Genomic DNA, 12,354 nt, shown 5'->3' with positions numbered 1-12,354 from the left:
GGCAGGTTGGCTGGAGTGCAAAGAGCACAGGAAGAGGGGCTATGACAGGTGCTTCATTGTCAGCCTCTGCCTTCATTGTCAGCAGAGCAGAAGGAAGATCCACCTTGTGCTCCCACTAGAAGTAGGGCCCAAAGTGCAGGTACATCCCTAGAACATCAAGCAGTTTCCAGGGAACAGGGCATTTAGCATCAATATCCAGGTGAAGGGGTTGTCTGCTTAGCTCAGTTGATTACAGCATAGTGCTGATAACACCAAGGTCCGGATTTCGATTGCTGTACTAGCCAAAGGAAAAAACAAATCTCCAGGTGAAGCCTGTGGTTTCTTAGGTGAGAATAGTGCAGCTCCTGTAAAGCAGGAAGGAGGTAACTAGAAAACCTATTATAGGAGAAAAAAAAAAAAAAAGAGAGAGACTTAAGAGTCACAATCAGAACTGTAACATGTGGATTTTATTTGGATCCTAGCTCAAATAAAGGATCTATGCTTGAGACAATCAGGAACATTTGCCTGCAGACTGGACATTAGATGATATTAGAAACTATTAGTTAATAATAATGTATTGTATAAATCAAAATGCCTAAATAAATAGATTTTAAAAGTTCTCACCATAAAGTTAATAAGTATGAGATGTGATGGATATGTTAGTTTGACTTAATCATTCTACAAGGTAAATATATATATATCATAACATTGTATGCCGAAAACATATACAATTATTTGCCAATTAAAATTTTTAAAAGGAATTATTGTTGCTTTTGTTACATATAATAAAGGCATAGTAGTTATGTTTTTAAAATATCATTATTGGTACAGATGAATAATGAAGTATTTGCAGAAGAAATGACAAAGTGTTGGAGTATTTTTTTCTTTAAAACATCAGAAGATGGCAGGAGCACAAACGGGGTCCTAGGCAGGAGCTGTGGAAAGCCCCCACTGCCTGGCAGAAGGCAGGAGCATACCAAAAACACAGCTTCCACATGGGTAGTCCACTACAGCTAGCGCCACAGCCACAGGAACTGAAAAAGTGGCCTGCTGCCACAGTAGCAGTCGCAGCCACTCTGCAGGTGGCCCACCAGCCATTCAACAACATTGACATATGAAGAGTCACTAGCAGAGATCAGAAAAAGAGGAGGAAGTGTCTCTCCTCAAAGTCCACCCCAGAGTAATAGAAGAAGCAACTGCTCTAACAGATGACCAGTCATCAATGTAGAGATACTAGAAGTATGAAAATCCAAGAAAATATGACACCACCAAAAGAATACAGTAATTCTCAAATACCAGATCCTATAGAGCAGGAAATCCCTAAAATGACTGAATAGGAATTCTAAGCAACGATCTTAAGGAAACTCAATAAAATAAGAGAAGACTCACACAACATAATGAAACAAGAAAAAAAAATCCAGAATCCAAAGGAAATTCACAAAGAGATTAATAACTTAAAAATAAATGTAGCAGAACTCATGTAACTTAAAGATTCATTCAACAAAATAAGAAACACAACCAAGAGCTTAAGCAGCAGGTAAGAAAAAGCAGAAGAAAGAATCTCTGATCTCCAAGACAGTATTTTCAAAATAACAAAAGCAGATCAAAAAAAAAAAAAAAAAAAAGGAAAAAAGAATTTTTTTTAAAATGAAGAAAATCTAAGAGAGATAGCAAACAACTTTAAGTACACAAATTTTCGAATTATGCATGCTCCAGAAGGGGGGTAGGAAGGAAAAGGCATTGCAAACCTATTCAATGAAATAATAACAGAAAACTTCCCTAGTGTAAGGAGAGACATGGACCTTCAGATCCAGGAGGCATTCAGTTCAAAAAAGATTCTCTCTGAGACACATCATAGTCAAACTGGCAAAGCTCAAAGACAAAGAGAGAATCCAAAAAGCAGCAAGAGAAAAGTGTCAAATCACCTATTAGGGAGCCCCCATCAGACTTACAGCAGACTTCACAACTGGAACTCTACAAGTGAGAAGAAAATGGGATGATATATTCAAAACACTAAAAGAAAGAAACTTCCAGCCTAGAATACTGTACCTAGCAAGGCTATCCTTCAGAAATGAGGGAGAAATAGTGTATTTTCCAGACAAACCGAAAACTGTGGGAGTCCACCACAACACAACTAGCCTTCCAAGAAATCCTCAAGGTAGACTTGCATCTGGAATCTGAACACAGAAGAAAGAGCAAAACCCACTGGTAGAACAAAAATGCAAACAAGAAAGACAAAGAAACTAAATTCATCACCTCAAAAAACCAACACACATCAAAGACAAACAATAAAAGGGGAAGAAAGGAACAAAAGATATTTAAAACATCCAAACAAAAATCCATAAAATGCCAGGAGTAAGACAATACCTGTCAATAACAGCCCTAATTGTGAATGGATTAAACTCCCCACTCGAAAGACACAGACTGACTCATTGGATTAAAAAGACAGACCCAACTACATGCTATCTTCAAGAGATTCACCTCTCCTGTAAAATCACACACAGACTAACAATGAAGGATGGAAAAAGATATACTATGCAAATGGAAACCAAAAACCAGCAGGAGTAATTATTCTTGTACCAGAGAAAATAGACTTTAAACTGAAAACCTTAAAAAGGGACAAAGAAGGCCACTATATAATGATAGAGGGGTCTATCGGGCAAGAAGAGAAAACAATCATAAGTATATATGTACCCAACACTGTAACACCCAGATACGTAAAGCAAACACTATTATGTTTATTAAAAGAGATAGACCCTAATATGATAATAGCAGGGGACCCGAACACCCCTCTCTAAGTACTGTACAGATAATCTAGGCAACAAATCAACAGAGAAACAAAATATTTAAACTATACTTTAGACCAACTAGATCTGGCAGATATCTACAGAACATTTCACCCAGCAACTACATAATATATATTCTTCTCATCAGCACATGGAACATTCTCCATGATAGACCATGTGTTAGGTCACAAATCAAGTCTCAACAAATTAAAGAAAAGAATGAAGTCATTTCAAATATGATTTTAAGACCCCAACATATTAAAAGCAATAACAAGCAAAACTCAGGAAACTCTACAAATATGTGGAAATTAAACAACATGCTCCTGAATGACCCATGGGTCCAAGAAGAAATTAAAAAAGGAAATCAAAAAATTTCTTGAAACTAACAAAAACAAAGATACATCATACCAAAACCTGTGGGATACTGCAAAAACAGTACTATGAGGGAAATTTATTGTATTGAACACTCCATCAAAAATACAGAAAGATTGCAAAAAAATAACCTAATGCTACACTTCAAAGAAATAGAAAAACAAGTATGATCCAATTCCAAAATTAATAGACAGAAATAAATAATTAAGATTTGAGAAGAACTAAATGAAATAGAGATACAAACAACAATACAAAAAATAATGAAACAAAAGTTGGTTTTGTAAGAAGATAAAACAAACAAGCCATTTGCTAGGCTAACTAAAAAAAAAAGTAGTGAGAACATCCAAATAACAAAAATTTGAAATAAAAAAAGAGACATTACAAGCAATATACTGTAGAAATACAAAGAATCATTACAAACTATTATAAAAAACTACATGCCAACAAATTTGAAAACCTAGAGGAAATGGATAAATTTTTGGACACATAAAAACTATCAAGACTGAACCAGGAAGAAATAGAAAATCTGAACAGAACAATAGCAAGCAATGAGATGAAGCAGTAATCAGCAGTCTCCCAACAAAGAAAATCCCAGGACTGGATGGCTTTACTGGTGAATTCTACCATACACCTGATTAGGGATTAACTTCAGAATATGCAAGGAACTCAAATAACTAAACAGTAAAAAAAAATCCAATTAAAAATTGGGAAGAGGAGTTGAATAGACATTTTTCAAAGGAAGACATACAAATGGCCAACAGGTACATTAAAAAATGCTCAATATCTCTAATCATCGGGGAAATGTAAATCGAAACCACACTGAGATATAATTTCACCCCCAGATAGACTGGCTATTATCAAAAAGACTGAAAATAATAAATGCCGGTGAGGATGTGGAGAAAAGGGAATCTTTACACACTGTTGGTGGGACTGTAAATTAGTACAGCTATTATGGAAAATGATATGCAAGTTCCTCAATTACAGACAGAACTACCATATGATCCAGCAGGCCCTCTTCTGCGTATGTACCCAAAGGAATGGAAATCATCATGTTGAAGGGATACCTGCACTCCCATATTTATCACAGCTCTGTTTACAATAGCTAAGAATTGGAACCAATATAAATGTCCATTGACAGATGAGTGGTGTTTTAGTCCGTTTGTGTTGCTATAACAGAAATACCTGAGACTGGGTAATTTATAAGGAAAAGAGGTTTATTTGGCTTACGATTCTGGGACTGTTGCATCCGGCATGGGCCTCAGGGTACTTCTACTCATGGCGGAAAGTGGCAGGCAGCCAGCGGGTACAAGCAGATCACATGGTGAGAGGAAGCAAGAGAGAAAGAGAAGGTGCGAGGGTCTTTTTAAGCAATGAGCTCTCACGGGAACTAATAGAGCAAGAGAACTCACTCATTTCTCCCCCCTCCCCCAGGGAGAGCATTAATCCATTCATGAGGGATCTGCCCCCATGACTCAATACTTTCCAACACCACCACATTGGAGGTCAAATTTCCACATGAGTTTTGGAGGGGACAACACATCCAAACTCCATCAAGTGGATAAGAAAAATGTGGTACATATACACAATGGAATACTAGTCAGCCACAAAAAGGAATGAAATTCTACTGTTCACAGCAACATGGATGAACTAAGAGAAAAATATGTTAAGGTAAATAAGCCAGGTATAGAAAGAGAAATGCCACATGTCTTCATTCATAAGTGGGAGCTGAAAAAAAAAAAAAAGAAGGAATGATAGATACATCAATCAAATAATTCCTTGAACTTTCAAAAGGAGAGAAAGGAACTGAGGCTACCAGAAGTGGGAAATGAGTAGGGGGAAGAGAGATTAGGGATAAATTGGTAAAGAGCCACAGAAAATGTTTACATTGTGTAATGATAAAATTTTTAAAAAAGAAAAAAATGTAAAAAAGATAACAAACATATTTTTACAGCCCACATATAGTGCATTTTAACATTTTTCTATATTTGCTTCAGAATCGTTATATTTCATAGAATGAAAACATTACAAATACATTTGTAACCCATGTCTATTACAACTCTAATCTGATGATTCTTCCTAATTTTCCAGGTTAGTGTCTTGTAAGGTTAGTGTTCTATCTTCAAGTCTATATTTGTATACTATTAACATCATTTGTTAGTATTCATTAAACAATGTATAGATCCTTCTGCAACTTCTATTCTTTGTTCAACATCGTATTTCCAAGATTTTCCATACTGATATATATCACTCGAATTCATCCATTTTTAGAGCTCTCTAGTATTCATTCCACAAATATACCACAATTGCTTTATTCATTCTCCTGAAAATGAGTGCTCAGGTTGTTCCCAAGTTTTGTTAATTAATTTGCTTGTTTGTTTCATTTTAACAAGTCATGTCTCCAGGAATATTCTTGTATATGTGTGACAGATATAAGTGGTAAATTCTTGGAAATATAATGGATAAAGTGTAAAAAAAAAAAAAATCCAGAAACTACCAACATGGGAGGGAGACAAATGAAACAAAAATGGAAAATTCTGATAACTGTTGAAGATGGCTCACGGGTATATGAAAGTTCATTATTCCCTCTACTTTTGTATGTGTAAAATTTTCATAATAAAAAATTTTAAAGTTGCTTCATTTTAAATTGTGGTAGTTTTCCTTTCAAATGCACATCAGATTGGTTAAATACCAATTAAATAAATACTGGTTTTGAAATTCTCAAACATAGTAGCTAATTCATCATGACATTTTCCCCCCCTCTTCCTCCCAGAGTCCCTCTTCTTTTTTCCAATTTGGGTTAGTAGTTCACTGGGCTTTCTAAAAGCATGTAACTGTTGATCTGGACTTTCCTTCTTCATGATCCTTGGACTGCCCTTATCTGTTTTCCTATGTTGGATTCCTCTCTCCCTCTTGGCGTATTTACTTATTTTGCTGCATCACCTGCTCCAGTAGCTTCCTAAGAAAAAAGAAGTGTGAAGTAAATTGTTTAGTCCTTGCATGTCTTTATTCTCTCATGTTTGATTTGGCTTGGTAATTTCCCCTCAGAATTTTAGAGGCATTTCTTACTTACTTCTAGCTTCTGGTGTCAGTGTTAAGCTCGATGCTATTTTACTTTCCATTTCTTTGGGGTTTTTTCCCCTCTTTCTTGAAGACTTTAGGATCGGCTCGATCACTGTTGTTATAAAATTTTTCAACATATGCTGTAATTTGCTCTCTTTCTATTCATTGCGTTGGCCCTTGTGAAACATGTGCCTGATAGGTCTGGAAATTCTTTCTGGTTTCTTTTGTTATAATCTTATATTTTTCTCTGGCCTCTTTTTCTGTGAGTCTTTTAAATAGGATATTAGACATATTAATCCCAATTTAAGGATTTCACTTGGAAAAATGCTTGTGTGGAAGGAAATAGGAAGGGAGTGATGGAAATAGGAAGGGAATGATGACCTGGTTGTTAGACAAGGATGCTAACCTGACCCAGATGAAGATGAGAGGGTGGGAAGTTTGGGCAGCAGTGCCTTAGACACTCCTACAACCTAAGGTAGAGCAAAGTCACCAAGAAATCCTTGAGCCAAAGCCTGCAGACAGGAGTCCCCTGCTGGTTAGGAATGGGTTGGCCTTAGTATTTCTGCTGCACTCACTCACTGGTGGTAGTCTAAGCCCAAGCAGCATGGACTCAGCACAAGCACAGTTTTGGATTTCAGTGCAAATCATATGGGGCACTGGTCAATTACATTCCCCAGAGGTCTGAGGTGCCATCATCACGGCTGCTATCAACAAGTAGGTTCCATTATCATTGTGATAATCGACTGTGTTAATCTATGTAATGTGCCTAGAACAGTGCCAGGCACATAACAAGCACTCAGAAAGTGTTTTTTTCCCAGCTTTATTAAGGTATATAGACAAATTGTATACATTTATGGTGTACATATGATGTTTTGATATATGTATACACTGTGAAATGTCTAAGTTAAGCGAATTAACATATCCATCACCTCACATGTTTATCAGTGTTCTTTGAGAACATTTAAGATCTTCTCTCTTTGCAATTTTCAAGTATAAAATAGATTATTATTAACCATAGTTACCATGTTGTACAATAGATGCCCAGAGCTTATTCTTCCTACATAACTGAAACTTTGTACCCTTTGACCAACGTCTCCCCATTTCCCTACTTCCACCCCACCCAGTCCCTGGCAACCAGCATTCTACTCTCTGCTTCTATGAGTTTGACTTTTTTGGATTCCACATATAAGAGATAGTGCAGTTTTTGTCTTTCTGTGCCTGGCTTATTTCACTCAGTATAATGTCCTCCAGGTTCACCTATGTTGTCCCAAATGACAGGATTTCCTTCTTTTTAAAAGCTAAATAGTATTCCACTGTATATACACATACCACAGTTTCTTAATCCATTCATCTGCCGATGGACACTTATGTTGATTCCATATCATGGCTGTTGTGAATAATGCTGCAACGAACAGGGAGTGCTGATATCTCTTTGAGATACTATTTTTATTTCCTTTGGATACATACCCAGAAGAGGAATTGTTGGATTATATGGTAGTCCTATTTTTAAGTTTTTGAGGAACCTCCATATTGTTTTCCATAATGGCTACAACTAAGTTACATTCCCACCAACAGTGTACAAGGGTTCCTTTTTCTCCATATCCTTGACACTCAGAAAGCATTAAATATCATTACTGAGTGCAAAGAAGAAGCCCACGATGTTGTGTGATTAGTCAAAGGAATTGTTATAAATTTTATACTCTAAACTTCAAAATATATTTACTTTAACTTTAAGCATTATTCTAATAGGCTTGTTTAGCTTGAAACCAAGCCAAAGCCAAGGTAGAAATGGGACATTGAAAAGAGATTGAAAGTTTTTTAATATTATAACAATCAGAAAGCTGTAAAATGTAAGTTTGAAGCAGGAAAAGGAACAGAAAAAATGATAAAAAAAATAAACTGAATGACAAAATCACACATTTTCAGGGTTTCTAACATTAGGAAACTTAGCTCCAAAAGCTTCAATAGGGCACAGGTTCCTCATATTATTACATAAAATGTAACAGCTCATGTTCATAACAATGACTCTGATATATCAAGAAAATGTTTACCACACTTTGAGGAGGCAGGAAAATATGAAATTTGTTTTAGAACAATTTCCATCAAGAATACTTAAAATAAAAAGAAAAAAATATTGCTTGATCTCACATATGTGGAATGTAAAAAAAAATAAAATAAAATATACAGAGATAGAGATCAAAACAGTTGGGGAGGTGGGGAGAATCAGAAGATGTAGGTCAGAGGATACAAAGCAGCAGATATGTAGGATGGCCAAGTCTAGGGATGTAATGTACAGCGTGAGGGCTACAGTTGATAAAATTGTACTGCATATGGGATTCATGCTAAATAAATAGATTTTGGCTGCTCTTGCCATACACACACACAAAAATGGGTAACTGTGAGATGATGAACATGTTAATTTGCTTCACTATATAATAACCTTTTTACTATCTATACATATTTTAGAACATCACAGTGTATATTTTCAACATACACAATAAAATTTATTTAAAAAAGGAAAAGAAAAAATAACAATTTTTAAAAAGTGAACTAAAAAAAAAAAAAAGAAAACTGCTGAGAAGCTCCATAGAAATAGTAAATTCTTGAAGATTCTGGACAGCTGATAGTTGTATGATTTATGTAACTAAATATATGAGATTTTTTTGTTTTCCTGTCCATGATTGCATATCATTTCTTAGAATCACTTGATAGTAAACAATCCTCACTCCTTTCATTTTATGATGTGATTTTATGTTGAGATCCCCACACGTTTTGTGGCATTTGTCATCACCGCTCAGGCTCTCTTGCTTCCCAAGCAATCGTAAAATCTCAGTGATAAATTCTGAGTACCAGCAGAACTTCCAAGCCATTAAAATTAAGCTCCTGCGGTGGGTCTGGCCATTCTTGTGACAGACACTGAGAGGGCTCTCACACCAATGACACACACACACACCAAGATGCCTGTTTGGACATTGTCTGCCCCTGCTTTCTTGATAGCAGGCTTCATTTCTATAGCAGATCCTGGTTTCCACCTAGCGCTTCTGTTCATGTGTTCCTGTTCTTGCAAGTGAACCACTGACGTGCACAGTGCGTTCACAAATGCTGGGCTAACAACAAAATCTCTGGCATGAGATATGACATCTACAGCTTGGGAGAACAACTAACTAAAGAACTTGCCGATAGCTCTTCTAACCTCTCAGGAGTACTGCCAGGGCCTGAGAAGCAGCTGTCTAGAGCCACAGCCTTCCATCCTGAGATTGGGCTGCTTACAGCAGACAGTGGGACAGCGGCAGCCACACAGAGTGAAAGGGATGATGGGTAGAAATAGATTGAGAGATGAGAAATACACTCATAGGCAGAGGCGAATAGTAACAACATGGCAACATGTACAGTATCTGGACCATATTTCAGGGTTAAGAACAAAAGCAGAATCTTTCTCATTTTCCCAGTGATTTGTACGCTCCTTGGGGGCAGGTCTCCTTTTGCTTGCATCTACACTAATACAATTTAAAAGGAGGAAAACACTGTCATGCTAAACATTAACTCATATTTGATAACACAGCACAAAAGACCATAACATCCTAAAAAGACATATCTGTTAATTTTGCACAGGTTTACTTTTCCCCAGTTCCTGGCTGCTATCTCCTTTAAAGTCACCTGTTTTTCGGCTTTGGAAAAGGGCCCAAAGGATTACGCTAAATTCCATGTCCTAATGGACAGCCAGTTGTTTTTAATTTTATTTGATTAATTTTTCCTTCTTTCCCTTCTATTATTCATTTGCACAGTCTTCTAAAATTGTCTGTTTTTCCATTAGTAGTATTTCCCCCTTCCCTTTTATTCTAGTTGGCATCTGCACATTTTGAAATATACAAGTCTACAGGTAAAATGACAGAAACACACAAGGAAAAGCAGGCAGAACTTTACCCTAGTATTTCACATTTTTTTTTGTCTTAAAGTTTCTATTCCATATTTTTTCTCTTCTCATCTTTGTATTTTTTTCAAGAAATGAAATTAATTGCACTGCATTTCCTTGAGAATGAGTAAATTCAAGACAACACTTGAGTAACAGTCTTTAGAAACTAAAATTTATTTGAATGTAAAACCATAAACTGTTTTAATTTTTCCCAAACTAAATTGGTTAGATATGAAAAGAAAAGTATTATGAAGCATTCTAACTTCTGATTTGAGAAGAGACATGTTGGCTAATTTGTATTGATTTTATCTGCCAATCTAGATGCAATCATACTTTTAAAAATAAATTCCTGTAATTTTTTTTAATAAAATGTCACCAATCCATTGAATACTTTGAAAACAGTCTTTGTAAATCAATCTGCACTTATTTGATTTATTTATACGATAACATTAGAATTCCATGCTGAGATTTAATTTAGTTTTAAAATAACTCCCTACATGCAGAACATTTCCAAGGGTGGAGAGTCTAGTTCCCAATTATTTTCATGCCATCAGTGCTAAATGTATTTAATGACTCACTTACCTACAAGCTGTGGGTTGTCTGAAGACCTCTCTGTGCAGTGGGATGCACACATTTTACCTAAGGCTATTTTATAGGGAAAAAAAGGGAGGGGGGAATGAAAACCATAGCATTTTCATTCATTTCATTTCATACCAAGTAAAAGGTCTTACCTTGTTCATATCAAAGGTATTATAAACTTGATCAACTTGCTGATTGGCCATTTGATTTAGACCTTGCAGACCCAAAAGTGTCTTAAATTCATGTAGTGTTTGCAGGCCGGATGGATATTCCATCATGAATGTTCTGTACCACACGTAGGTGTCTTGTGTATGAATTGCTGTCTGGCCACCAGCCATAGATTTGTTATTCCCCATCGTGACTACAGTCTACAGATTTTTCTTAGGTTGTTTCCTTGTAAATTCTCTTTGGATTTAGTCCCTCACTCTTTGCTAAAACTTCAAGCCAACATATGTCCTTGGAAAGCTACTCTAAACCTCTTACAGCTACAGGCTAAATAAGAATAGAAAGCCAGTGAGATTAACTCATCTGCACAGTTTTAAAAATAAGGTCACTTACAACTAACTAATGGTATTGTGCTTACAGCCATCCAGAGCTTTCTGTGAAGGAAAAAAGCAATATTTTAGACAGTGTAATCCTGCCATATTTTTAGCCATGAATTATGCCTACATTATTGAGTGGTACAGGGGGTCTAATGGAAGCAACTTTTAGTTGCAATCAGGAAGTCTGGGTTTTAGGCTTTATTCCACCACTTATTAACTATACCAAAACATTATTTAGATTTTCAAGTCTCAGTTTCCCCATCTGTGAAACAGTTATCTGCCTTCTCATACCTGAATATTGTAAAGATAAATTTAGATGAAGAAGCTTTTTACATGGAAAAATTACACATTCGGAGTATTGCTAAATTAAAAGGAAGTCTACATATGAGAGAGGAAAACGGGTAGAGATGATCAGATATTAGCAGTAAGAAGAGTTGTAGATGCAGTAGTCAGGAGTGTTATCTGAAGATAAAGGGAAATATTGGACTGTGTCTTCTGGCATTGTTTTGCTCCCATCTCTTCTGTCTCTCAAGTCTATATCTATACATATCCTTGGCTTGCTAACTTATCTTATTCTAGTTCTTGAGTGAATCTTATCCTAACCAAGTCCCAGTTGAGAAATGAGTCAATGAACTTAAGGACTGTATCCATGGTCCAGTAATGGGAACAGATTGCTTTGTGTAGTCCTCAAGCCATCTATCTACCAACCACACTTAAGACCAGATGACACTAGGTGGAAATAATGTAATTCTGTTATTCCTAAATTCTAATTCTCCTCCTAACCTCGTTCGATTCTTTCTCCAGTTCCCATTTTGGCTCAGTTCCTATGTCTGGTCTCTGCCTCACTCCCTACTCCTCAGTCCTGACTGATTACCTGTTTAAAATCCCAGGTTCCCCAAGAACTGGAGCCACTGGGACCTAAGTGAACTGTCTTCACAGAAAGTGGAATGGTTAGGGTGAAAATGATTAATTTTGCTTCAAACATATCAATGTCAACTTTCAATACGATATTTCTATTTCATAATTACAGTTAAATACCAGGTGTTCAATAAGGTCATAGGAACTTGGAACACATCCATTCGGAAGTATTACTCAAAACCACTCGTGTGGCTAAGATTTCTCA

At 36.2% G+C, this 12,354-nt stretch overlaps 1 protein-coding gene across 2 annotated transcripts in view; it reads right to left on the bottom strand.

Moving 5' to 3' along the window:
- The window catches only part of GUCA1C (guanylate cyclase activator 1C), a 38,639-nt gene extending 27,594 nt beyond the window's left edge, over positions 1-11,045 (bottom strand). For both annotated transcript variants that reach the window (XM_063097699.1, XM_063097613.1), the window contains exon 1: positions 10,842-11,045. In XM_063097699.1, coding sequence (XP_062953769.1) covers positions 10,842-11,045 — 204 coding nt within the window. The remainder of the gene's footprint in view (positions 1-10,841) is intronic.
- Positions 11,046-12,354: the final 1,309 nt, after the last annotated feature.

Source organism: Cynocephalus volans, chromosome 1 (genome assembly GCF_027409185.1).
Source record: "Cynocephalus volans isolate mCynVol1 chromosome 1, mCynVol1.pri, whole genome shotgun sequence".
Lineage (NCBI taxonomy): Eukaryota > Metazoa > Chordata > Mammalia > Dermoptera > Cynocephalidae > Cynocephalus > Cynocephalus volans.
Note: the sequence above shows the minus strand (reverse complement) of the source record. Positions and strands in the feature narration are given on the sequence as shown.